At 48.6% G+C, this 27707-nt stretch overlaps 1 protein-coding gene across 8 annotated transcripts in view; it reads left to right on the forward strand.

Moving 5' to 3' along the window:
- Window positions 1-27707, forward strand: part of CCDC120 (coiled-coil domain containing 120) — a 573003-nt gene that overhangs the window by 503059 nt on the left and 42237 nt on the right. For all 8 annotated transcript variants that reach the window (XM_069645499.1, XM_069645501.1, XM_069645498.1 and 5 more), the window contains 4 exons: window positions 6855-6988; window positions 17380-17499; window positions 21307-21535; window positions 22030-22086. In XM_069645499.1, coding sequence (XP_069501600.1) covers window positions 6855-6988; window positions 17380-17499; window positions 21307-21535; window positions 22030-22086 — 540 coding nt within the window. The remainder of the gene's footprint in view (window positions 1-6854; window positions 6989-17379; window positions 17500-21306; window positions 21536-22029; window positions 22087-27707) is intronic.

Raw genomic sequence — 27707 nt, forward strand, 5'->3', positions numbered from 1 at the left:
CTATGGATGCCATTAGCTCTGGCTGTGGATCATTGTCAGGTGCCACGGGCCACTCTCGCTCAGATGCAGTTACCATCTTTCTTCCCAGATGCAGCACCACTGATTGTGCTTCACCATGCTTTGCTCTTTCCCCCCCAAACACTATTAAGTGACGCTGACACTGACCACCAACTTCATATGTGGGCCTGTCAATGTGCTTCTCTGGTGGACATGCCCTGAAAGCGTCTTGTTGTGATTTGACATTCTCTGGCATGTATTCGCTTGACACTACACCTTTCACTATCATCTTGTTCAATTCCTTGTCTAAGGTGCACACTGCACAGTCACCTGTCCTTCTGAAATTCAGTTTATTTATTGCCCCTTTGTCTGGACATGCCTTCCCCCATTTTGTCAGGACCCCGTTTGCCAAATAAGTGATTGCATCTCTCTCTTCCAAAATGTCCTCCCTCCGGTATCTTCCCCCACTTCCTTCCCTTTCTCGGAAATACATAGAGCCATCCCCACAGCGTTGTGCGTCATCCACCCCAACCCCCAAAGGCACTGGTGCTGGCACCTCACATTCCTGCCCCTCTGTGTGTCCTCTCTCCTCCCCCTCCTTTACTAACACTGTTTTTTTCATTTTCAGCCATGCGTCATCAGCTGCATTCAGAATGTCTGCCCACCCCTTGGCGGATCTTAACCTTTCCTCCACATTCCCTTCAACCACCCTCCTTATCTCTACTAGCAGCTGCCATCTTGTGCCGATCATGAACTTTTGTGTAAGCATTACTTCAAAATCTGAGCGTCTCTGATCACTCTGTACCTTTTCTTGTGATTCAGCACTTCCTCCCTTGTCCATTCCCTTCACCACCCTTTGTAACTGATGTTCGTGGGCAGCCCCAAACTCCTTCTTCCTTTGTACCGACTGGGGGATCACATCCCAATTGTGCAACATGCTCTTCAGCCTTTCCAGCACAGCCCTTGCCCCCGACTTATATGACAGATCTTCACCCGCCTCTTGCCTTGTCAGTGGACCGGCATCTGCCATGTTGCCACTGAAACTGTATTCTGTAATCTGTATTCTTTAATCTCTTTTATTCCTCTTTTTATTCCTCTTTTACTCAACCTTCAGACAGACCTCCCACTCTGTGCCCTCTACAGCATCGACCCTACACCCACTCTCCACGCCCCGGTGCTCTGACTGTATTACAGGTGCCTAAGAATGCTCTGCCCTATCTTTGTATTATTCCTAGAGTCCCTGAAGACTCCAAATTCCCCAAATTCCACTACCGCAACATGCAACAGGGTCCGCGAAAATGTTTTCACTTACCCGTTGTATTGCTGTTATCTCTGTGCACTTGATGAACAGAAGAGCTCCCGGGTTTCGGCACCATATGTTACAATCGTTCGTCCTGCTCTCCCCGATACTAGTGCAAATCCAGCTCCCTCGCACCGTCTCAGGCATTCCACGCACTTGGCACTCGGACACAAATAACCCACAAAGCCAGAAGTGGGGTTGTAAAAGTGCTGTAATGTTAACACACACACCAGGCTCTGGAGGGCTGCATCGACTCTGCCCCCTCCCAGGCCTGGCTCATACTTATGTACAATGCAAAGCTACATATTAATCTCCTCCCATTAGCCGTACGTATTCATAACAATAGTTCATTTCGCCGAAGAAAAGTTAATCAAGTACATTTCGTAACTTCAGATTGTCTTTGCAAGTCAGGCTCTTATCAACCTTGGGACTTGAGCCAGCAGCATCCGAACTGTGTACATTCTCGAAGGGAGGGCTGTTCATGCCCGTCTCTGCGAGGCCTGCGGCATTCCACAGCTAGCTGGGCTGGTTGTGCTCTGGTGGTTCTCTGCGACATCTGCTTTCATGGCTGTTAGATGTTTAGGCCAGTCCTTATGTCAAATCATTAGGCCAGTGTTCCTGCTTCAGATGTGATGTATCTCGAACCAAAAGAAAGTGCAGAATCAGAAATGTACCACGTAACACCGCCCCTCCCCACACTTCGACTTCTTCCTTCCCGGCATTGATTACAATTGCTGAAGAGTTGCAGCGCCTTGAATATGTAGGGTGCGATCCAGATATATGTGAACGGGCAAACCTGTATTGGATGCTCTCAAAATCACGCCACATTTGCCAGTCGTGAACAGCGGCACGTTATAAAAAGCATACCATGATTAATTAGTTGAATGCGCTTGTGTACCCGCAACAGAAAACTGTAACGCACAGGTTCAACTTCGCTAAAAATAAGTTACTTTTCTCCAGTGGTGAACTGTCCTATTGTAATTGGTTATTTTTAACGTGCTTAATACCCAGAGGTTTCTAAACGCGGACCCTGGGATCGAACCTGTGTTCCGAGCGTGTTGCCCGTGAGCAATCCTCCTGAGACACTTGAGATTTCCCGGGAAGGCCCCTGCACCCTGGGCCTCTTTTGCGGTAGCTGATTTTATTTCCAAATGTTCTCGAAGGAAAAGGGTTGGACTTGCTGAAAATGTGTGATATGGGGCCACTTTGAAAAGTATTTCCATGGCCTCTTTGGGTCCCAGTCCACACCTACTTTTTCACCCTCCCTAAGTTTTGTTATGTTGTTGTGCATTTGTATAGCGCCATATATACCATTGGTATTATCTGAAAGCGCTGTGGGTTGAACACCCTTGGGGACCGTAGTCCAGATAAGTGGCGAGAGTAGGGTAGTAAATGGTGCTTGGGTGCACAGAGTATGTGTTCAGGCATTGCATTTTTTTACGTGGTGCGAATTCTAATGCTAGGCGTTGTGCTGCGCTGTGGTTGTGTGGGATCAGAATGTGTGCAACAAGGCCGTTGACCATGGGTCTGCATTCTGGCCGTGCTGGAGCTGGTGTATGATATTGTGTGCAGCTAGGCCGATATTTTTTTTTAATTTTCTCGTGTGGTATAGCATAGCTAAGTTCTAAACACTGTTGAGGTGTTCATGGTGGTGTGTAGTTAGGTGCACAGCTAGGGCTCAAATTGATGGACGGGTATTGCTGCAGTCTTTTGTTTGTTGGTGTAGAGGCGAGAGTAAGCATATCAGTATGTGCACGTGTCTGTGAGTATTGGGGGATGGGGGAGGGTCCCCATTCCTGATTACCTCCCAGTGCCTACCGAGCTGAGCTGACTGTAAAGGTTCCGAGCAATATGCACAGTGCCCTCGGTTGGGAGCCCTCTCACCCTGCGTGTGATGTGATCTGTTTTTCACAGCTGGTGGGAAGCGGGGAGCTCCTGAAACAATGTTCTTGCAGCAGCCAAGCCGTGTCAGCAGCTTTACCGCCAAAACAACGGCGTGTCGGCGCAGGCCGCGCCGGCCCCTTTTCCGTCCCCGAGCTCGGGAGACCGCATGCCTTGCGTTGCCTTAAGTTTACTCTGCTGTCGGTCTTCTCCATTATCTCCAAATGTTTTATTGGGGTGGGGGGGGGGATCGTCTAAGCCAAGTTACGAGAGCCTAGTAAAGTAATCATAACATGAAAAGAGCATTAAAAAAAAGTGTTTTACACGGAGTTCCGAAGAAACTCTATAATCGTTTAAAAAGCTACTGGTGTACACTGCTCAGTCTCAATTGACAGTTTCGTGAAGATAAACTATACTCCCGTTTTTGTACTCTTGTGCGCTTGCCACATTTTGTACTTGGGCCGGTCTGTGCCTGCCTTGAATTGTGCTTGTGTAATGGCGGTTATTTGTGCCCAACTCTATGGTCTTCATTTTAAAGCTTCGAGCAGGAAAGGCTGACTCGGGCCTGCTGGGATTTGAACCTATGACCCGAAGGTCTCTGGGTGGCACTGACGGTTCCAGCTTTGTATACAATATCTGTAAACCGCGCCATCAGCAGCAACTCGGCCCTCTCCGAATGGAGGTTTTTCGTGGTGCTGAATGCTAACAATGCTGTTTTTAAAATGCGCATACGCTTAACAGATGAGAGACTATGCTTTTCACACAGCTTTCCAGCGCCCGTCCTCATTTTCAAGCAACAGTTTCTCGTGTATGCAAAAGCATAATATTCCCAATGGGTCCCTGAAAAATGAGTTTTCCTAACCCCAAACGCACACATACCGCTCACCTTACTGGTCTTCTCCAAATGTGCGCAAAATCCCTTTAAAAGTCGCCATTTTAAAAAGTGATTATGAAGACAACATGGTGGGCAAAGAGACCTAGCCCCATGGTCAGGAGCCAGTCCCCGTACGATGCTGTCGTGTTTGTAGTCCTGTGGGGCATTTTTGTGTTTTTCTTAAAAAAAATACTTTACCCCGTGGCCCTTCTTTCTGTACCAGGTGCTTTATTCCACATTTATTTCTCTTCCTCTGCCTCATTTATTGTTTCCAATGAACTCTCCTGTTCTCACCTTCCTCCCTCTTGCCCCTTACCCACACACTTGCTGCCCCATTCTATTTCACATACCACCCCTCCTACAACACTAGGGTTTATTTATTTCGTTTTCATAAGCTAACCAGCGCTTGCTCACCTGCCTACCTAGCTGCACAACTGTGTAGCTCACGTGGGTCACACCCCTCCTGCAGCCAGGCCGTCACCAGGCTCAAAAAGAAACTGGCGAACAACGAAAAAAAACAGAAAACTGACCACCTCTTTCGACTCCTGGGACCGCACCACACCGACCCTCCCACAGATCAGGAAGGAACTTAAGATCTAGATCTTCAGTCATTACCCAGGCACCACTTTTGCATTCACGGATCACAGCCCACCACGTGGCCAGGACATCCCATGTATTGTAAGCCCTCACACTTCTTTCCAACAACATATACGGTGCTCTGTTCTTCATAGCTAGGTTTACGCCACATAAATCCAAAAACCTATTTAATTAGCAGTATAACTAGGTCAGCCCACACGTGTTTCAACTCATGTAGGTCTTTCTCAAGGCTATGGTAATTTCAGGGTGCCACGTATGGTGGGTTGGTGGGGTTCTTGGTTCTGTCAATCTTAGGAACAAGAGCACAGCAGCCAAGCCGAAAGGACCCCCAATGCCCTGACATTAAGCGAAAAGGCCAGCTATCTCTTGCCCAACAGGGCCATTAACAAAACATTCACCAGACAACCGGGATGTGCCCAGAGCTACCATCCATGTACTCCCAATAAGGATTGACAGAACCAATACACCCACCATATGTGGCATCCTGAAATATCCTTGAAAAAGACCCAGATGGGTTGAAATGCATGTCCGCTGACCTAATTGCACTAATTAAATAATTATAAATCAAACTAATACAAGGATTGGTATTCTTTCAGCACAAGATATGCGTCCATTACCCACCATTCCCAGATATGTTGAATACAGGTCTCATACAACCCCTTCTTAAAAAAAAAAACTTGCTTGACCCAGAGGGGCCTAGCCAACTACAGACCCATTACGAGTCTCCCGCCCACCGGGAAGCTTATCGAGAAAGTAGTTGCAATCCAACTACCTGCCAAAAACTACTAGCTTGACCTCCCCTGCGATTACCAGTCTGACACCTGCTCCAAACGCAGCACCGAGACTGCAACCCTCCAGGTGGTGGATGATGCGCTCCGAATAAGACACGGGGGGGACTTGTGTCTCCTAGTTTTCTTAGACCTCTCAGCTGCCTTTGACACAGTTGGTCACCAAATACTCTTCTCCCTCCTCACCAACAGCATAGCTTCTCTGGAACTGTCCTAAAATGGTTTGCATCATATTATCTGGTAGGCACCAGGACATATAGATGGGCTCATTCAGATCCAAGCAGCTCACACTCGGGTGTTGGTTTCCCCCAGGTTCCATTCTCTCCCCAATTTTCAATCTATACATGGAACCCTTGGGGAAATCTCCTAAATGACACCAGCATAGCCATCCATCAGTACACTGCTGGCATTCAGCTGTACCTTAAGGTCAGTGGCCCGAAAGACCTCTTGCCTCAACAAATGCCTGGCTTCTATTCAAACATGGATGTCGAACACTTACCTTAAACAGAACCCAACTAAGGCCAAATTTGTCTTAATCAGTCCCCCCACCAAACAACTCGTGCAACAATGGCCGGATGACATGCGCGTGGAAGGATTCACCACACAGCTGTCAAACTCGGCCAAATCCTTAGGCTTCATTGTTGACAGTAGCCTTTCGTTTCAGAAGCACATGCCCTAAAGGCACAAACTGTGCGCCTACAGATCCACTCTGCAAAATCAAACCCTTCATTCCCCGAACGAGTTCCGTACTGTGGTCCAAGCCCTCGTTATCTCACACATCGATTGGGGAAATGCCCTTCTTGCTGAGCTTGCAGCCGCACAACCTGCCACCCTCAAATCTGCACACCATGCTGCAGCCCACCTAATTGCAGGTGCCCTCAAATTCGACTATCTCCAACACTGTGCACGCTTCACTGGCTACCACTCCCCGCCAGTATCAGATAAACTGCAGTATCACCTAAAAAGCAGTCTCAAATGGAGCACCAGCACACTGGGCAGCTAAACTCCACACCTCTGGAATCTCTCGTACCTCACAAAGCAAAACTATCAAAGGTTGGAGCCCAAGCTAGCCCAAAAAGCGAAGACTCGCAAGTCCTTCTCCTGCCACGCTCAGGCCACGTGAAACTCCATCGCGGTAAAGGCTCGAAATGCCCCTACCATACTGCAGTTGCAAAAAACACAAAAAATGTGGCTCTTAAAAACAATAACTGCTGGTGAAATACACATCCCCCTCTCACTCCACCAACAGTACTGCGTTACTGTAGAAAATGCCAAGCCCAATTCTGACACAATCCTGATGTTAAACGCTCCACTGCTCTTGAGCTAGATTTGCGCTATAGGCAATAAAATAAAATGTAAAAATGCACCCTCCTTCTTTCCTCTATCCCTACCAACCCTACTTTCCTTCTGCTTGCAGACTCCCCCTATGGAGACATGAGCCCGAAGCTGAAAGCCGAGCGAATCCGGGACCTGATGGAGCGTCAGCGAACCCTTCAGGATGCGCTGAGCCTGAAGCTGAAGGAGCTGAAGAGACTGTGCCTGCAGGAAGCAGTGAGTAGACCTCCTGCAATAGGGTTGGGGCGATGGCTGTCGACGTTAACTGTCATCTCAGCGATGTTTCCAAACGAGGGCCAGTAGTAAACTAGGATGTACTGAATGTTGAGCCTGGTATTGTGGCCCATATAGGAGTGCATAAGAATGCTTGTGGGTCTGAATGGTGGTCCAAGGTTCTGTATTGCGGTCTGAAGTTTTTGAGCTTGGGCCATGTGCAGGTGTGACGGGGTGAGTAGGATTGGATGTGGCGGAAGCAGAACAGGAAGGGGCCTGCTTAATTATGTGGGATTAGTTAAAAGGAGTGGACTTCCATCCAGGCCAAGGATGAGGTGGAACGAGAAGAAAATGGACAAAGAATTGCCGCGGGGAAAGATGCCATTAAAGTGGATTTGTCACTAGTCTGCGTCGCCAAGAGCAGAAAATGGAGAGGAGTTAATATGTAGAAAGAAAACTGAGTTGGCAGTTACAATTTTGAGTTGCTTGCAATCAAATATACGCATTGATTTTCAATAATGAATGGCTAATAATTGCGTGGGTTGTACTGTTTCCAAGATGTCCAAGAGTGAAAGGATTCGAGTGACCACATCTTTTGTATTGTATCACTGAATTAAAGGAAGTCGTGCAGGAGAATTGACCCAGGTTGTTCGGCCTTGTCAGCAGTAACTAGGTTACTGGTCGCAGAGAAGGTTGGGCCCTGCTGGAGAAGCCAGGGAGTGGAAGTGGTTGCAAACTGAGGGCAATTAACACATTCAGAAAATGTGAAAATAGACATTATGCTCAAATTGTAGGTCAGAAGAGGGTAAGAGATTGGGAGGTTAATAACAAGTAACCAAGGATCCAAGGCGACTCTTTAGCCAGCAGAACATCTGCTAAGGAAAAAGAAAATACATTTGAGCAGTAAGGAGAGAATATAACCTGGGTGGGGATGGGAAACAAGTAGATGAAATTGGGTGAATAAAACAAGTGCCTAGTGAATCAATAAAGTAGCAAACGCACGCCTCGCTGGGGAAATATATAAGCAACAAAAGAAACCACCTCAGACTGGGTTTCTGCTAAAAGAGCCCTGTTCCAGGGTTGGAGGCTATGAACCAACGTTGGATGTTGATGTTTAATTTTAAGATTCACAAAGTGGATGAACTGCTCACCCATGTCCTATCTTGTAATGTTAAATATTTTTCATTTGGCAAAAGTGAAGTAAAGTATAACCATGTACAGAAAGATTCTCTCTCCATCCCTTTCTTGCCCCTTTCCCTCACTCCCCCTTGCCCCCTCGCTCTCCAGCCTTCCCCTCCTCTGTCCCCCTTTCCCCCTTGCTCTCTCGCCCCCCCTTTCTCCCCTCTCGCCCCCTTTCTCCCCTCTTGCCCCCTTTCTCCCCTCTTGCCCCCTTTCTCCCCTCTTGCCCCCTTTCTCCCCTCTTGCCCCCTTTCTCCCCTCTTGCCCCCTTTCTCCCCTCTTGCCCCCTTTCTCCCCTCTTGCCCCCTTTCTCCCCTCTTGCCCCCTTTCTCCCCTCTTGCCCCCTTTCTCCCCTCTTGCCCCTTCCTCCTCTCTCTCGCCCCCTTCCTCCCCTCTCTCGCCCCCCTTCCTCCCCTCTCTCGCCCCCCTTCCTCCCCTCTCTCGCCCCCCTTCCTCCCCTCTCTCGCCCCCCTTCCTCCCCTCTCTCGCCCCCCTTCCTCCCCTCTCTCGCCCCCCTTCCTCCCCTCTCTCGCCCCCCTTCCTCCCCTCTCTCGCCCCCCCTTCCTCCCCTCTCTCGCCCCCCTTTCACCCCTCTCTCGCCCCCCTTCCTCCCCTCTCTCGCCCCCCTTCCTCCCCTCTCTCGCCCCCCTTTCACCCCTCTCTCGCCCCCCTTTCACCCCTCTCTCGCCCCCCTTTCACCCCTCTCTCGCCCCCTTTCACCCCTCTCTCGCCCCCTTTCACCCCTCTCTCGCCCCCCTTTCACCCCTCTCTCGCCCCCCTTTTCTCCCCTCTGGCGCCCCCCTTTTCTCCCCTCTGGCGCCCCCCTTTTCTCCCCTCTGGCGCCCCCCTTTTCTCCCCTCTGGCGCCCCCCTTTTCTCCCCTCTGGCGCCCCCCTTTTCTCCCCTCTGGCGCCCCCCTTTTCTCCCCTCTGGCGCCCCCCTTTTCTCCCCTCTGGCGCCCCCCTTTCCTCCCCTCTGGCGCCCCCCTTTCCTCCCCTCTGGCGCCCCCTTTCTCGCCCCCCTTTTTCGCCCCCCTTCTCCCCCTTTTTGCCCCTTTTTCGCCCCCCTTTCTCCCCCTTTTCGCCCCCACTTTTCTCCACTCTCGCACCCCCCCTTTCTCCACTCTCTCCCCCTTTCCCTCCCTCTCTGCCTTAAGCAGATACATTAATCAGAGACATTTTATGCAAAGCAGATTGCTGCTGAACATGAAGGGGAGTTTATTTCTTCGCCTTAAACATACAGCATCAAGTTACAGATGTGTTTTTGAATGGTATCGAGCATTGCAGCCTTAGAATGTTTTGGTATTTTCTAAACCAAGTCTTTTGGGGACACAGCCGGACAGCGGCAGTTACTCATCGGGTTAAGGAGCGCTTAGATGGATCCCCATCCCTTGATTGAACTTTAAGCCCTGATGAAGACTTGTTCTGCATTTTTGTTTTGAAGATTATAAAACAACTGTTTGATTGTTGATTCAACTTCCCTTGTTGTCTCTTTACAACTAGGGAATTGAAACATTGTTGGTACCGTACCTAACTCATTCATTATAGGTTATTCTTTGATCGCTTTTGGGAGTAAGGAATCGGGTGGGCCGGCCGGGCTCCAGTAAGCAACTCAAGAGATCAGGCATGTGGACAGGTGCAGAGGAGGTCAGGAGCGTGTGAGGGCGCAAGAGACTTTGTGTCCACCTGGACCGAATGTTTGTTGTAGGACATGGCTGTATTCTGATGGCAGAGACTTGATCTGGTGTAAGGAGGCAAAAACGTTATGCTAGATTGAATTTGTTGTAGGTTGTTGCTGCATTCTGATGTGTGCGCGTGGGTAGTCATGCCTGCAGCCGATGTCCACCGAAGTGATGCGTTTATATGTACCTGGAGGCTTGGCTGGAGCTCTGATGGTGACGCCACTATTTTATCAGGTTCTCTGTGTGAGTCATTTAGGCGAACATTTAAGTCCAACACCTTTCCTGCCCCCAAATAAAATGATAGTTTGACCCACTGCCTGCCTCAAAAAAGGCCTCAAGTACAACACAACGTCCGCCTTCCAAAATAGATCCGCCAGGCTATCCAAGGGGTTCAGCAGGTAATCTACATAATGTTCTGTTTTGAAGGTAGTAATGAGTAAGTGCTATGCTATGATAATGGGTCTTCTAAAGCACAGCTGTGACCAAAAGCGTGTCCTGGTGCTAAGCAAACAAACAGGGGACACAAATTGAGTGTGAAAAACAAAAGTTGGCAACCTGGAGGCTAAGCACTTGATGGAAACAGTTTTTAATGATTTTATAAAGGCTAATTGGCATTCAGTTGCCCGAAGAGGCATTGGGATGTTATTCCAGAGTTTTGGCGCTTTAACTGGAAAGGCACGTCCTCCCACCGTACTGTTTTGAAATCTGGGTACAGTCAAAAAGAGGCTGTGCGCAGAACCGGGGGTTTTAATTGAGTACAGTAATGGCTGTGCTCACTGCCCGTACCACATTACCTTACTTATTGCTGTAGGGTGCTATAATCAGGTGTCCATGGATGAACCGGGGCAAACAGAGATGAGCTGCCCAGAAAGGAGCTGCCCTTTGCTATAGCAGGCTGCCCTGCGAGAGGCTCTGAAGAAGGAAGTTCTGCTCACGTGGGTCAATGGGAGGCAAGGAGGGCAGACGGTGACAAAAGAAGGCGTGACAGTGAGGGAACCAGGCCAGAACAAGTAAAACAAATGGGGGATGCCCAGAACACAAGCAAACATAAAATGCACAATGTAGAACCCAAGAGTGAAAAAACGCACCTACCAGAGCTGGAGCCGTTGGCAAATGGAAAGTGAAACAAATCCAGAGAGAACGTGGGAAAGGCCCAAAAAGCTGAATTCCAATTGAGTTACTGCAACATCGGGTGTCTGCAGGATCTTGCTGCAAATGGAAAACGAGACCATTGTGCATGGTAAAGACTCTGGTGCTCTGGGAGCCATCTGGTCTCAAGAGCCAATCAAGGCTCGTTGGTGCCGGTAAGGGGCAAGAGGCAGGACTGCGAGGAAGCTGGAGAAAGCACGACCAGGAGAAGGTCCAAAAAGTGAAGGAAAAAAAGACGGAGAAAAAAACACGGGAAAGGCACAGAAAGCTGTCCATCATGATCTCCTGCCCCTCACTGATCACGCCCTACCACACTGGACTCCACCATCACCCTGCCTGCAGATGCTGCATTCTGTATACGGGAAAGGACATTTTCAAACCAGTTTCACACTATGCAGAAAATGTTAACCTGTCAATTTCTGCCATCTACAGTCAACGCGACCTCAGCCTTTGGCTGGCTCTGCAACATCTGCTGTATCCGATATAATCCATGATGAGAGGTCAGTTAAGTTGTGGTCCAAAACATCTGGAGAGACAACTGTTGCAGACCCCAGGCCTGCAGGGAGTTGAAGTCTAAGTTCCCAGTCTCAGATGATCTTGGGGTGGAAGTCGGGGCGATGGTGACTGAAAGAAGCTTTGTCAATTCCAAAGGCTGACTGTTCCAGACACTGGACCTCTGTGACAGGCATGGTATAAAGAGATGAGACAAACTACAGTTGTAAAATTCAATATCAAAAGTTTTATTAATGATCAGGATGCAATAACTCCAAATTTGCCCTATATCCGTGGTGGGAATTTCCTTCCTCAATTAAACTAAGGAACGGGTTCCTGGAAGTCCAAATCAAAAGTCGGTCTGTGTCAAAACCTATGCTTGCCCTCACATCTAGAAATACACATGGTCTGGGTTTTTTCTTAGCCAACAGAATAGTGTTCAAAAGTAGAGTCTCAGCTGGTTTCAGCGCAAGTTCTTTAACGAGTTTAATATAGTTCAAATAGCTGCTCGTCTTACCAATGTTCTGCCAGGTCTGGAGGCCCCCTTCCCCAAGTTCATTCTAGCACAGTTCACACAAAAGGGGGTCTTGAGGTTCCCTTCCCCAAGACAGCGTTTCTCAGTACTTTTCAGTTCTCAGGATTTCCTTCCCCCAAGATTTCACTATAGTACTCGTATGACTTGTATTTGCTTGACGTTCCCTGTAAGAAAATAGGTCCACTTGACCTGCCTTCTAGCTTGCTTTAACATTCAATTCCCACTTCTCTGCGGTTCCTTCACAAACTCTCTTGCTTGTCACCATTTAGGGCTCCCTGGTCTAGGCGCAGTTGTCCGACCATATGGTCCACCCATAACAGGTCTTGTAACCACAAGTTGCCCTTTGGCTTTGCTTAATTCCTTTACAGCCTTTTCTGTTTCAGGCTTCTGCTTTTCCCATAAACTCACAAGTCTTCTCCACATTGGTATATCAACCGATTTGCTTTTGGCTCTGTTCACGGTGCTGCTTTCACCCAGTCTGACATTCCTTGTCGGTTTATTTTCCAATTTTCATTCTGTATTTCATATGCCTTGTTTATAATTCAAACCGTACTTTCCATTTAATTCGGCATTCGTTATTGCACGTTTTCATTCAAACAGTACTTCTTGTTCACTTTGGTGTTCAATATTGCATAATTTCACTCAGCAGTACTTTTCGTTCAGTATTCAATGCGTAATTTCGCTAATTGCATGCAGTTCCTTTGCAATGCTCTGGTGCTTCCTCTGACACACACCATCAGCTCTCCACAGCTCCACTGCGGCGGACCCTGCTGCTCCCGCTCACCTTCTTGCCAGCCAGGATGCAGACTGCCTTGCTTCCTCTTCCTTGCCGGGCACTTCTCTGATATGATAGCTCATTTATAACGCACCTGTACACAAGTGTTTCAAGGCGCTACGACGCAAGGGAATGGGAACAGAGGGAGGACAGAGACAATTATCTTACTAGGCCAAACATTGAGATCGTGCAAGTGCAAAGGAGAAGGGAGGGGGAAAAAGTGCCGGGGGAGGGGGGCAGTGCTATACATGAGATCAAAACAATAACAAGTGTGGCCAGCATGTGGCAAGTGCAAGGGTAAGTGCAGACAGCAGGTGTCCAAAAAGTGCAGGTAATGGGACTGTATGATTACAGACCCAAGTGCAAGGGATGCCAGGAGGCAATGTGGGCATGCAATTGGGCAGGCAGGGACCTGGACCCAAAATCGGAGTGTAGCCAGGTGACCAGTTCAGCATCAGACAGGAGATCAGCAGGAGAGAGAAAGAGAGAAAGCAGGACCAAAGAGGACGGTCTTGAGGTGCTTCCCGAAGCGGAGATGGTTCTCCTCAAGTTTTAGAGGGGCAGAAAGGCTGTTCCAGCGGTAGGCCCTAGCTGAAGAAAGAGATCCACCACCAACTCGATGCTTGGAGAAGCGACTGACCCTGAGTGAGTTGGAGGTGGAGGAGCAAAGAGCTAGAGTAGGAAGGTATTTCCGAAGAGAGAGTTGGATGTATTGAGGACCAAGGCCCCAGAAGGCCTTGTGGACAATGCAGAGGTTCTTGAACTTGCTCCTTGCAGCCACAGGGAGCCAATGAATAGATTTCAGTGCTGGAGAGATGCAATCCCTGGGCTTGAGGCCAAGGACCAGTCTTGCAGTCCTGTTCTGGATGCGTTACAGAGGGCAGAGAGTAGAAGCAGGCAGATTTAGAAAGAGACTGTTGCAGTAGTCCTGCCTAGAGAGAACCAAAGCTCTAAAGACAGTGGGGGAAAGAGGAAAGGAAGAATACCACTGAGGAGGTGAAGTTGGTAGTTTAACTTCATAGAGAAGTCGGAGATGTGATGAGAAAAGGAAGAGTGTGGAGTCGAAGATGACCACAAGGTTTTTAGCCTCACAGGTGGGAACAGGAAGAGGGCCAAGGGAGGCTGGCCTGAGAGCGACGAGAAAGGAGGGTGCAGGTGTGCTGATGAGAAGCTTCGTTTTACTGGCATTAAGACAGAGATAATTGGCGGCACACCACTCCTGGATAGCAGGCAGACAGTTGGGGATGAGAGAGGGAGAAGAGATGGCAGCGGGGAGCCTGAAAACGAGCCGAGTCACCCGCATAGCACTGGAAGTTGGAGCAAAGAGCGGCAATGCGGTGGGTGAGAGGTGCCAGGTATTGGTTGAAAGGCCAGGGAACACCACAGGTAGAGAGTGAGATAGAGGGAAGGACCCAAGTTGGACCTGGGAGGGTCGGTCAGAGAGGAACCAGGTCAGCCCATTCGGCACACTCCAGTGATCGGAACGGCTGCAGCCTGAAGCCGTTCTTGTTTTCAGTTGTTCGGCAGCGCCAGCTGTCCTCCAGTTTCACAGCTTCACAGGCTCCTGGTCCTGCACCCTCCACGCGACATGCTCGCTCCACCAAGGCAGCTCCCTCTCGTCCCAATGGTTTGGGCTCAACCTTTTATACACCTGAGCATTGTTAAGGGCCCTCAGGTGTGTGGTGTTGATTGGTATTGCCTGACCATGAAAAACCCAATTACTGGAACATGCCTGCATACCCCTCTTCTTCGTCTCAATAATAGGTAGGGGTGAATGGGGAAGTATGAGTTGGGATTGTATATAACCCATAAATGCTGAGGAAGGGTAGGTCAGTGTTGGGAAGGGGGGGAATACGATGTCTCGCCCTCAGGTACTCTCTCCCCAATCTCCAAGGACCCTCCACCCAGGTGATCCTCCCTCGCTTATCCAGCCACAGAGTCAGGATCCAAAAGCGATGGCCCTTCCCTGGCCACCTGAATAGAAGATTCCTGGGTGGTGCGAGTACCTTCAGGTTTCTCATACAATACATATCTTATGTTAAGTAAACTCCATCTTATGTCTCTCTGTATTTTGTGTGCACTGCCACAGGTGTATCAGATGTGGGATCTGTCTGAACTTGACACAAGTCCAGCTGACCAAGCCCTCTCCTACACCATGCTAAATTTAGGTCCTTCTACTCTAGGTCCTATCAATGGAATGATTTTCTGCCTCCAACATTGGGAGACAACCAACCTGAAGACCAACAAGATGGTCCTAAAGCGAAGACTGGCAGATACCAGGCTATCACCCCACCAACAGAGACCAGAACCGATGCGGATCCAGCACCCAAATAAATGCATCTGCAAACCTGGACATTGTTGCAATATCGTATTGTTCCACCGCCCCTTAAGTCCACGTTGTGTTTATATCCACCTCAGCATACTATGTACCGTCATGATACAACGCGCAACAGGAAGCAAACAAGTTCTGCACAAGTGCGTTACAGATGCCAATAAATAACCGGTTGCTCAAAAGCACATGATCATCCTACCAAAAGTCCATAAATCTTTCGCACCAAAGGCAGGTGTGTCCGTGTCTGTGCAGGCCTACCTGCAGCAGGGTCTCAGTAGTAATCGCTAGAGGTGAGCAGTGGCGAGTCATTTCCTGTGGTGAAACATTGCGCCTGCCCCAGCCTGTGAATGAATCCCAAGTACAGGATGAACTAGTCGGCCACTCCCAAGAAGCGCCTCCAAGGACCGGTGCCAATTCCTGGGCTGCAACGAGACTGCAACAGGCTTCCCCTTCCCTGCCCGCTCCCTCTCTGTCTCTCCTATGCTGTTGCATCCCTAAATGGCATTTAGGGATTAAAGTGTATGAAAGAAGTAGTGGATCTGTTCCCTTCTGCCCCCTCCTGTCCATTCCCAGCCCCTCCCTCTCTCCCCACTGCCCCTACACTCCGCCCATACTCTTTCTTCCCCAATTCAACCCCTATGCCGAGGTCCTGCCTCTACTGCACTCTACCGGCCAATACTGTTTCACAACAGTGCTATCTAGACTGAAGAAAACGAATCTTAAACGACCACCACAACCTGCAGCCCTATGCACCTCTCCTGCCGCCCACCTTCTTAACACAGACAAGTCACAACTCCCAAAGGACATATCCCTCCAATTACAAGCACTGGACCGTGACTGCAGCAATTTAGCATTGATTTGATTATAGTCAGAACGCAAACTCTGATCACTGGGTTCAGTCCTATTTGATGGTTGGGGAATAGGCCTTCTGCCACACGCGTCCGCAGCGTAGCTCTGCAAGATGTGGCATAGGGCCCTTTCTGGCAGAATGCGGGTACGAATCGAGATGGCGGCAGCAAGAAACGGAAGTGCCCTTCGGCTACCACCCAGGAATGGTGTTTTGGGTGGAAAAAAAGTAAGGGGATGCTGTACCCTTTAGTTCAGCCCACTTCGACCCCTGGTGGCGTAAGAGTCCCAGGGGCATGACATAACATTCTTCCACCAAAACACTTGCCTATAAGAAAAATTGGGGGAATGGATGATGACACTGATAGTCGGAGCGGTCTCGGGGGAAATCGTCCACATAAGGGGTGCACCTGCCAAGTTATGGACTCTGCCCCAGCAGTGCCTGCTTTTCAGAGGTGACAGTATGGTCATTCTCCTGATGCTCTTGGGCCTGTCCGGACATGCTCTTAAACATGTATGTGCATTTCTTTATTCACCCTCTTGTGAGTTGTAGTGGGGTCAGAAGTCCCAATGCGTTCATACATAGGACACGGAAAGGCCAATTGTTGGGCACTATCATGGCTTAGTAGCAGTCCTGCAGAGTTAAGACCCAACACTTCTCTGATGGAACCATTTATGAAATGCCAAATTGTGGGAGTGGGTTGATCTCTGTGTGCAGTGGGTGTTCTGTAGAAACACAGTGACAGATGAGACTGTGGCGTAACGGCCCGGCAGCCCAAGTTAACGTCCCAAGCGAAGCAAGGTTAGTTAACGAGGGCTCCGGGCCGTTACCCCTGTTCCACCCCTTGGAACGGGGGCTTAACGCCATTGGCACCCTGGGTTACCAAGGCAGTAACCCTGCGTGCTAAAAAATAATTCAGTAATCGAATGCGTCCCGTTCAATGACTGAAAATACTGTGCTAAGATTGCCGGCATGGAAAGGGAAGGCGTGGCTCCCTACGGAGCACCGCCTTCCCTTTCCATAGTGCCCGTAGAAGCTGCAGAGGTGCCGCAACACAGGTACGTGGGGTTGGGGAGGAGGGGGGTGGGAAATGGTTAAAAAAAAGAAAAATATGTGGACGGAGGGTGCAGGAAAATGGCATCCAGGAGGCTTTGAATGCTGGCTGAGATTGTAGGTTACAGCCTGCGTTTCTAGCCACCCGATTGTCTGGTTCCCCCGTGCCGGGTGCTAATTGCCCTTTACTCCAATGATCTTCTACTCACGAGCTTTATGGCTCATCACACCGTCCCACGCGGTCGATCGAGGAATGTGTTCATGGGGCGGAATTGGATGTCTGAGTGCTTTAGAAGGGGTTTCCATCAGTCCACCTTCCATATCTAACTTGTCTCGTCTCTTGCCTTTGCAGGAGCTGACTGGACAGGTCCCGGTGGAGTACCCTTTGGAAGCTGGGGAGCGGCCGCCGCACATCCGCCGCAGGGCGGGAGCCGTGTACAGAATGGCAAACCTAATGGCTCTGAAAGGAGAGGTGAGGCTCGGAACTGTGTGTGTAGTCTTAGGGAATGGGATCATGTTGGACGAGTACTATGTGACAGACCTGCGCTGCTGCTACCTGTTTTGCAGATTAAGGAAGCTTCCATTGCTACTGCCTGTTCTATAGATTTTGGTATGCATGCTGGGAGAGAAGAGCTTGCGCCGTTGCACTCCTGTGTGTGTGTGTGGGTGTGTGTGTATAATGCACTGTTGCTGCCAGTGTGGGCATATGGCCTGCCCAAGAGATGCATTGGGTTGGGGGCAGTTACTACCTCTCTGCAAAGATAAGGTTTGGGGGTTGGGAGGTAGTCCCATATGCCAAAACGAAGCAGATATGCTTATTTTACAGTCTACCAATCCTATCATTGAACAACAAGGACGACCAATGGGATGGGGGAAGAGGAGGCTGTGGTGGGTCTGAAACACCCTATGGTCAGGGCGATGCATGCAGCTAGCCTGCCTCGGGGAGAAATGCGTTCAGTCGGTAGGCAGAGTTGCAGCCTGCTCCTGTTCCAGAAGACTCTGAAGTGACCACCACATGTGAGACATTAACAGTATTAAGTGATAATGAGACCCCACGAGCCTCGCAACACTTTATCGGCCAGGGATGACCGATCTGAAACCCCTAGCATAGAATGCCAGGGTGTTCCAGAATAACCTGCATATACTGGATGCCACACTCCAGCTCTGAAATCCAGCCTCTGTAGGTTGTACTAGAAACCCACCACAGAAGTGCGAACAATCCCAACAAGACAGCCTCAAGGGGGTCAAGTTCAGTGCAAACTTAGGACCTAGATAACGGAACTTTGCTCACCACACAACCTCCCCTCCCCCCACCTCTCGCTATGCAGTGGCCGTTTTACAGAGCGCCACAGCATCTACCAGACATGTAGCCTATCCAGCGTCTCTGTAGTTTTAAACTATTTTAGTTTTAGGGTGTCCTGTTTGGGCTGGAGCATGAGGTGAGCCATGGCAGAGAATTATTACCTTATACAAAGACTGACTCGGTCTGGCCTATTTAGGGCACTTATTTTTTGTTTTATTCTTTTCCATTGTATTCACGGATCTGTGCGATTTGACCGACTTTAACTGGCTGAATCACATTTTGTAGCATTTTTAGTACAGCATTTTTTGCTGCAAAATGAGGGGCTTAGGGGGGGCCCACACCTCACTCGCGTACCCCCTCGCCCTCTTCCTATATACCTATCCCCACCCCACGACTATATTTTGTGTGCTTAAAATAAAGGTTAAAAGAATGCATGTAGTGTGAGGAATCGGAGGGCGTCCTCACTTCTTCCCCCGGTATATCCTCCACCTAAGGGGGCCAGGGAAAGGGTGTCTCCATCGGATTGTGTCCCTGGGGGTGGATATGTGAGGGAGGGCTACCTGGGTGAAGGAGACTTGGGTAGAGGAGATTCCGTACCCTTAGATGAAACATAGTATCCCCTTTTTCCTCTCAAAATGTCCCCTCAGTCCGCCAGACCTTTGTGGGCTACTGTAGGTCAGATCCCTATTTAACCATTGACATTCACTCATACACACACCACTTTGGTACTGGGACGAGGAAGAAGCAACAGAGAGACAAGACCCCAGAACCAACAATGTGCGGTCTAATAGTCGGAGATCCAATCAGCTCGGCAGGATGTTTAAATGCCTGTGATACAGGAAGGACGACAGTGTCGGCTGTGGGCGCGAAAGGACCAAACCTCCCTGGGAAGCTGTGCGGAAGAGCGAGTGCCGGTGTGGTGGAGCGAGGAGGCTCACCGGCAAGAGTCACGGCAATAAAGTAGCCGGCTGTGGGGACGCTGAGAGCAGAATAAAAGCGCTGGGGTGGTCGCAGGTGCGGGCAAGCCGGATGAGGCTTACCGGAGCTCTTACCCGACACGCTGGGAGAAGTAGAGACTGCAGAAGCCGAAGGAAGCAAAAGTAGGGCAGACTTCACTGTAGCCATTGCTGCGGTTCATTGGCAGAGGAACCAAAGGCGCCAGAAAAGAACGGTGAGCTCTGTGAAGTGGGAATGAGACGCTAGCGTATATTGGAGGCGCCCTGTATAAAGAAATAACAAAGTGGAAAAGCCTTAACCTGGCAGGGAAAGACACCAGGTTAACTTGGGAGAGCCATATCCAAATAAGCTGAAGCCAAGCAAAATGCAAATGACATTTCAAGCAGAAACAAGGACGTTTTGAATACCAATTTGAATGAAAGTAAGTTGAGCGAAAGTAAGCATTTTGAATACTGATCTGAATGAAAGCAGTTTTGTGGAAACTTAAGAATATAAAGGAATTGTGTGCTTTAAGAGAACAAGCATTGGCCAGAGCCACAAGAGTATGTGAAAATGCAACATGTGAATAGTGGCAAACAAGTAATGGTAAACCATCAAGAGGATGAAAAAGGAGCCTAAACTAAATCCCACTATAAAGCTGAAACAGTGACAATGTGCAGGTGAAGGGTTGCGTGACCTGTAATGCGTGGACCGTGCGTGTGGTCCAACAACTGCACCTAGACTGACCGCCTATGGAAAAGCCACTTGAAATACCTGAAATGGAGCTTGTGGGTGAATCTAAAGGAAACCTAGTGTGAACTGGAATTAAAGACTTTACCTTTGGAAAATTGTTGAAAAACTTGAAGCCTTGGGGAAGGGAAACCCCTTGGTGCTTTGTGAACTATCTTGAATCGTGGGGAAGGGAGATCCTTTCCAACCAGGAGCCGGAAAGAAACTTGGAACTGTTTTGAGAAGACTTATGATTTTGACGCTGACATCCGTACACATTGTATCCAAATAGATGTGATGGCAAGTATAGGTTTTGGACACAGTCATTTACTTTGGACATCCTGACATAGACAATCCTTAGTTTCGTTTAGGTAGAGAAATCCCACCTTAGCATAGGGCAAGTTAGGCCTTTTTCCAACCCTCCCTTTGATAAAGAGCAAACTTGAGTTCAGTTGTATGTGTTTACTTCATGATGCCTTCACAATAGGTTAAAAAAGAAAAATGCTACGAAATATGATTCAACCATTTTGGTAGTCGAACAAAGTCGAGGTATTTGTTTTCCCATGTAGACTACAGATATGGGCTCTGTTCCGTTCTCGCCCCCTGTATTATCGGAGGATGTCTACGTGATGTCACGTGGGATTTTACGAATGGAACGGGAGTGAATGTTCTGCCAGTCTGCTAGACCTGGATCTGCTGAGGAGTGGATGTTCCCTGATCCAGACCTGCAACTCTTGCCTTACCAAATGACCTGTACGTGACTTACTTGATGGCCTCAATAAACCTACAGCCTTCCAACTTGACACCTGTGTCCTGCATCGGCCTGAGCCCTTACTTAATTTACTGCAGACTGCTTGGAAATAAAAATATTGATTTTATCAATGATTCACTGGCTGCCGCACCCTCTGTGTGCTCACATTTCCACTTTGGTCTTACAGATGCCAAACACCAAAGGGGCCTGCACTTATGATTTGAGGAACAGAATTTAAAACATGATCGGCCCCTTCCAACTGTAGGCACTGAAGCGTGTCGGGCTTCTCTAGAGTCTTAACCTTGTAAACTGGCAGTAGTTGCATTTCTCCAATCATTCAGGGAGGCTTCAGGACCTGTCGTCAGATAAGATGATGGAATGGTGGGGCCGGAGGTGGTTGGGAGGAGTTCTGACTGTGCTGTGTCCGTTTTGAATGTAAGGAAAGCTTGCCTCGTTTTGTGTGAGGGAAGCTTGTAGTGGACCAAGTTCCTTTAACAGACAATGCTGCTAGCTGGGAGTCTCATTTTACCCTGACATCCACCCCCACCCTCTGCCCTCAGGACCTGCAGCTGGAAGAGCTGGACCGCGAGTTTACCATGCAGCAGCAGATCGTGGAGGCTGCCAGGAAACTGGTGGTGTCAGCCGACCTAAATGCAGAACAGCGGAGGAAGAGGAAGCAGGTGTACGCTGACGCCCTGAAGAGGCTGCAGGACCTGGAGGAACAGGCCAACGAGCACCGGGCCCGGCTGGGCAAAAAGCCCCTGCAGAGGGTTTCCCAGATCCTGCAAGGTGGGTAGAGTTTGGGGTTTGAGGCCAGAAACGGTACAGTTCGTGCTCTAGCAGATTCATTGACTGGACAGTTGCCTGTGAAAGGCTTGTTGGGCTGGGCTGCGTCAATGCCATGTCATTGTCAATCAATGGCCAGTGATTTTGAAGAATGATGGACCTTTGCCAGAAATAGTTGCTAGTCAGAACTGCATGATGCTAAATCGGTCAGTCACATTTCGGGCGGAAGTCTGGTTTGCAGCTTGTTCGTCCTATCCCCTATTGGGTGGGTTTGCTGGTGTGTAGCCAAGATTTACCTATGGGTCAGTCTGTGCATGAGAGCACTGAATAGTTTTAAGGTGATGAATTCCACCCTAGCCGATATTGTAGTGTTAACGTACTAAAATGGGCTAGCGAGAGGGCATGGGGGGCTGGCAGATGTCTCGTACCTGTTCTCACTTTGGAGTGTCTACCCATGCTTCCCGTTTCAAATGATTTCTTTTGCTCTTTATTCACAGATGACTCGCTCCACTCTGAGAGCAGCTCCCTGTCGGAATCCGCCAGCCACGAGAACGGTGAGTTCCCAAGACTGCGCCGTGGTATCCGAAGTCACGGTCACAAGGCCTTGGGAAATCCCCAGTGGTACCTTGCCCAGTCCGTTTTTTGTTTTTGTTATCAGCTGTGCATACTCAACCGTACACATTAGAAGAAACACAGATTTAAACGGATATAGGTAAAATACTCCATTTACATTTGAAAAAATAGCAGAGAAAACCAAATAAATTAATAAAAAAACAAATCGATACCTTATGTAGTCAATCGCCAAATTAAAATCTCTGTCCACTGGTTTATAGAAAAAATGCATTTTGTTATACATTCGTAACAGAGAAAAGAGAAGACCAATCTTCTGGGTAAGCAAGTTTCCGTGCAAACGTCCCCAAGTGGCAGATGCATTAGGTGAAAAATAAGATCCAATATACTGTCTACATTGCCACCTTAACTTAAAGAGACTGACACAGAGGCCTAGCCAGGATTGTCTAACAAGGGGGGCCTGAAGCTAATGTAGTTGTGCCCAGTGCACTGACATTAACCCACGTCAATACCCACAAAGCGCTGCTCAGTGGGCATTTATAGATTTTGGGTGGGCCTTGCCCGCTCAGGCCCTACCCTGTCTACGCGTCTGATGATGTAATATCTTTACTACACCAATTGTTACAACAGTTTCCTCCCCACTGGAAATACGGGTAAAGAATGTTCCCTCATCCAGTGTTGTGTAGAAACCTACCCAACCAAAAAGATCTGTGGTCTTGCGGTGCCTTCCAGAGAGATGTGTTCTCTATTCTGTATCACAACTTCATTTTGACATAGATCACAACCCCCTATTCCATCCGCCCCTGAGCACCTAATCTGGTGGATTTCTCCTGTTGGTAAGAGGTTTAGTCTATATCTCATGAATTGGGTGGCCCATAAGCCATTCGAGAATTTTTCAAACTTTTTGGAATTGTTCCCAAAGACTTGTCCAAGGGCGAGAGACTCCAGTCCACGTTGCCACCACCTTTTTAACTAAGCAGCAGTATCATCTCTTGTCCATCTGAGAGGGCATATGGGTCTGGCCTACTGTGCAAGGTCCGAGTTCACCACCCATGGGCTTTGCTGCCATTAAACTATCTTGATGCTGGAAGAGCATCATGTAGGTGGTGCTCTGGGAGCTTCCACAAGCCATGTTTCAGGCCACGCGGTTGCCAGACAGAAAGCATGTGTTTTTTTTCGTGGCAGTTTTGGTGCAGAAAAAACAGGAATGCAGACCTATTGAGGTGGACTGAAGGGAAGGTGCTGATGAGATCCAATCTCTGCAAGGGAAACCCATGTTCTAATCCCGGTGTGACAAAGCCCTCTGCCTGAATCATGGTGACAAAAGTGACCGAATATGTCTCCAAGTTAGAGGATGAAGGACCCGAAGGAGGAGTTTGGAAGATACCCCTGTCATAGCGACCCAATGTCCGAATTTTGGCAGTACTGACCAGACAGTTTTTTTACTTCTTTAAAATCCTGACTTCCCTTTGGGGAAAGGGATGGTGACCACTGGCAGAATCCCAGTGACAACTGGAATTCTGCTACCTTCTCTCGCTCTACCTGACCTTTTGGGAAGGGCAGCAGTGTGTGGTTCCTTATCAATAAGGCCCTCAACAGTGTGCCTTTACCCCGTCTGACATGATCTATTTTTCCTTTGAATATGCCACAATTCACCCCCCCCCCTTTGCCTCTCACTGTTCTAGCTCTCTACCGACCCCATGGTCCTGAACTCATTTCATGATCTGACCCTTCGGCTTGGTTCACTTCCTTTCAACATCCCCTTTGTCATGCTGGCAGACCTAGACCTCCCCATGCCATCTGCAGCCACCTGCCTTAAATTACATCCCTCCGACCTGACCACTCCCTCTCCTCTTCTTCCTCCATGATCAGCCTAACCACTCTGGTGGGCACTCTCATGCCATGGGCCCTCTCATGCCATTGTCTTTCTCTCTAATTCATTCCTCTTCTGACCTCTCCATTGACCCCCCTCACCATCTGATCACTCCTTCGCTCACTTCAACATCTTGGGCCCTCCATCTTCTACTCCTAATCTCCCTTCTTCAATAACTAAGAGGAAAGTCAGGCAGGACTTTCTTGCTCCTTACCTTTAATGGGAGGACCTCTCTCCTGTCTTTCCCCTATTCATGCATCTTCCATCGGTTCTAGAGGCAGAAATTCTTGATGTGGCCTATCTTACCCCCTGAAACCTTTGAATCCAATTCCATTACCTACTTGTTATGAAAACGCTTCTTCTGACATTTTACAACATTGACAGTCTGCCTTCCTTTGTTCTGGCCCCCAAGGGTTGCTGGTCACACAGTGCCCACATCTTACTTTGAAGGGAGGGTCTTGATGCTGAAGCCAGTGTCGACCACTGGAAGATCCACCCAAAGAAGAATAAAGAAGAGGACGTCTGCAGCATCTGCCTTCTCCCCTACCTCTCCTATTGAATTGGCACCGATCCTTCAGTGCCAACCCATCATGCGTTCCCATCAACCCTTTTGCTCCCCAAATGGTTAAAGAAGTAGTCTCAATTGCACTAATCTATCTGAGCTCTTTAACCTCTCTCCCCTCTGCTGGACTCTCCATGGTCTCCTTCAAATCTGCATCCATCTTGTGCCTATTGAAGAAACCCTCTGCTGATCCCAACATCCCAGCAAATTATTGCTCAGTTTCTCTTCCTCGTTCTTCAAAGGTCCTTAAGCAGCTGGTCCTCAACCTGATCACTAAGTAACTTGAGGATAATGGCCTTGGAGATCCACTTAATCTGGCTTCCGTAGTAAACACTCCACCGAGACACCACTCATACATGTGTCTATTTTTCTAATGCTCACCTCTCCAAACTCTCTTCTGTACTCCTCCTTTTGGACCCTTCTGCTACATTCGACACGGTCGACCATGCCTCTGTCCTTCTCACTCTCCAGAATCCAGGGTTTCGCAAATCTGCTCTTGCCTGGATCAAATCCTACCTGCAAGGTCGATCCTTTAAAATCGTTTGGAACTCGCAAACCTCTGACACCAACCCTCTCTCGTTGGCGTCCCCCAAGCATCAGCCCTTGGATCTCAGCTCTTCATCCTCTATATCTCTGCCCTAGGAAGACTTCTGATCCTTTTAGCGTTCTCGATCACCTTTATGGCTTATGACATTCAAAGATTTTTCTCATTTCCCTCCTTCACCCCAGCCATCTCTGAGCAGATTACAAATACTCACTACAATTTTTCACTGGATGGCTCTCCGCTTCCTCATGCTAAACTCTTCATAAACAGAATTCCTTTTTCTCCTGACCCCCCCAGCCCCCTTCCTGTCTCCTTCTGTAAGGAAGGCATGGTATCAAATAGTAAGACAGAGACAAGTGATCACAGTTAAAGGGTGTTTATTGAACTTCAGTTGGGTTTGAAAAATGCCCATCTAATCCAAATCTAAAGATGGGAGCAAGCTACGACTATCAAATAATAACGCAGTCCTAGAAGAGTCTGTCGGTCAAGTGGCACAGCGAGTAGAGCGCTCGCTTTGACATCAGTGCAGAGCCTGCTAACGCAGGTTTGAATCCCGGCGGGGCCAAACTCAGCCTTTCATCCTTCCGAGGTCCATAAAATGAGCAACACACACCGTGGGTAATAATAAGCAGCGCTCCGATACCTGAGGGTTCGTAGTGCTATATAAATGCCAAATTATTATTATTATTATTATAAAAGGGCCTATGCTAATAAACCTATTTGCAATCCTTACTTCTAAATACAAATAGTGTGGGAAACAACGTTATGCAAAAGAAAAGTGTTCAAGAAATGATATGTCAGGATATTCAAGCTGTTGGCTTCCCTTCCCCATGTTTTCAGGATGGGACAAGGCGGCACACTCGAGCTTAGCACACTCTTGCTTCTCTAGCACGAGGATGTAGTGCCAAACTTCCACATCAGGTCCTTCTGTGTCAGTCTCTTTGCCATTCAAAGTCTCTTATTTTAGAGGTCCTGATGCAACACAACAAAACATTAAAGTTCCTTTTTTCTCAGGATTTTCACTTGCACAACTTCTCGGGTGATTAACTGTTCACCCTGGGTCCCTCTCTGCCGGGTGCAGACCCACTTTAACACAAAACCTTCAATTGGTCTCCCTTTGCCGAGCTCAGATCGAACTCATGTACTTTTCCAAACTTTGTCTACTTCATCAAAATTAAAGACTTTCGATTGTGCGCCGGATTTCGCTTGACCCGTCGCAGGACCACTTTGATGCACATTTATTCATTCTTGTTCATTTGATCTCCCTCCATCGGGCTCAGACCAAATGTATCTACTTTTGTCTATTCTCAGCTGGTTACCTTGCAGAGACCTTTGATTGAGCACCCACGTGTGCCGGACCACTCTGTCAAAGATATTGTAGCTTGCTTTAAAGTTCAACAACTCAACAGCAGTTCAACTTCACTTGCACCTCTTATCACACGTGTTTTAACAATGTTCGGTCCCGCACTCGCCATGCAATGTTGCTTTTTACAACCTTGGCAGCAACACAGACCGGTGTCTTATATCGGTCTCCCCAACTCACCGGCTGTGTTGATTTCACTGGTGCTGCTTTGTTCTTGGAGCCAATGTCTGAACCACACCGGCTGTCGATTTCTCCCCGCCTTGATTTACTTGGGCCCCAGGTATCTCCGTCACACAATGCAGATTCTTCAGCTGGGTTTGCAGGTCTTACTTTAAAGAATCCTCGAGAATAGAAAGCGTAAGGGCTTGTTGGAAAGGCAAAGGAAAGGGCTCTCCTTACGTTCACCTCCTGGTTTGCCGTCTTTCTGTCCTGATTCAGCTGCTGTCTCGAAATGGCTATTTCCTCATGTGCTTTGCCTCAGCCTTTTATCTGTGTGGGGAAGTCTAATGGAAGTCAGGTGTGTGTGTGTGTGATGGTCAGTAATTGCCTGAAATCATCTGACCATTGTATTGGGACATGTCCGGTATACTGCTCGGTGTTGGTCTGTTTTCTTTCATAGCGGGCTGTCTGTGAGAAAGTGTTCGTGTTGTACAATGGGGACGGGGGTAGAGTTCCTAAATATCCTACCTAGTAGGATGGGGTAAATGCTTTACAAGGAAGGCGATACCGCGTCTCACCATCCGGTGTCCCACTTCTACTCCCCAGGTGATCCTGTCACACTGGTCCACCCCCAGGAACTGGATCCAAAAGCGATGGCCGTTTCCTCACCACCTGGATGACAGATGCCTGGGGACTAGTGGGTGAGACACCTTCTGGTTCCTCACACTTCCCACCTGACCGTCTTGCTCCCTCACCCAAGGCTTGCAATCTTGGGGTCCTCTATGATAGCAACCTTTGACGGCAACAATTTATCACTACCTCTGCTAATCGTATTTACCCCATCAACATATAGAGTTTTTGTAGATTGGTCCGTAAGAAAAGGACTAATCTCCACTCTCGTGCTCAGCAAACCTGGCTACTGATCAAGCCTACTCCTACTCCAGGTCTATAGAAGACTCACTCTTAGAAGTACGAGGCTCCAACTCCTAGGTTTGGCCTGAACTGCCCAAAAGGTTTGGTTTACAAACACACTAGGGCAAGGTTAAAATAAGTAAGATGCAGGTAAGTACAACTAGTTCAAACAGATATATACATTAGAGATTT

The sequence above is a fragment of the Ambystoma mexicanum genome, chromosome 2p, assembly GCF_040938575.1.
Source record: "Ambystoma mexicanum isolate Mex_15411 chromosome 2p, UKY_AmexF1_1, whole genome shotgun sequence".
In the NCBI taxonomy this organism is placed as follows: Eukaryota; Metazoa; Chordata; class Amphibia; order Caudata; family Ambystomatidae; genus Ambystoma; species Ambystoma mexicanum.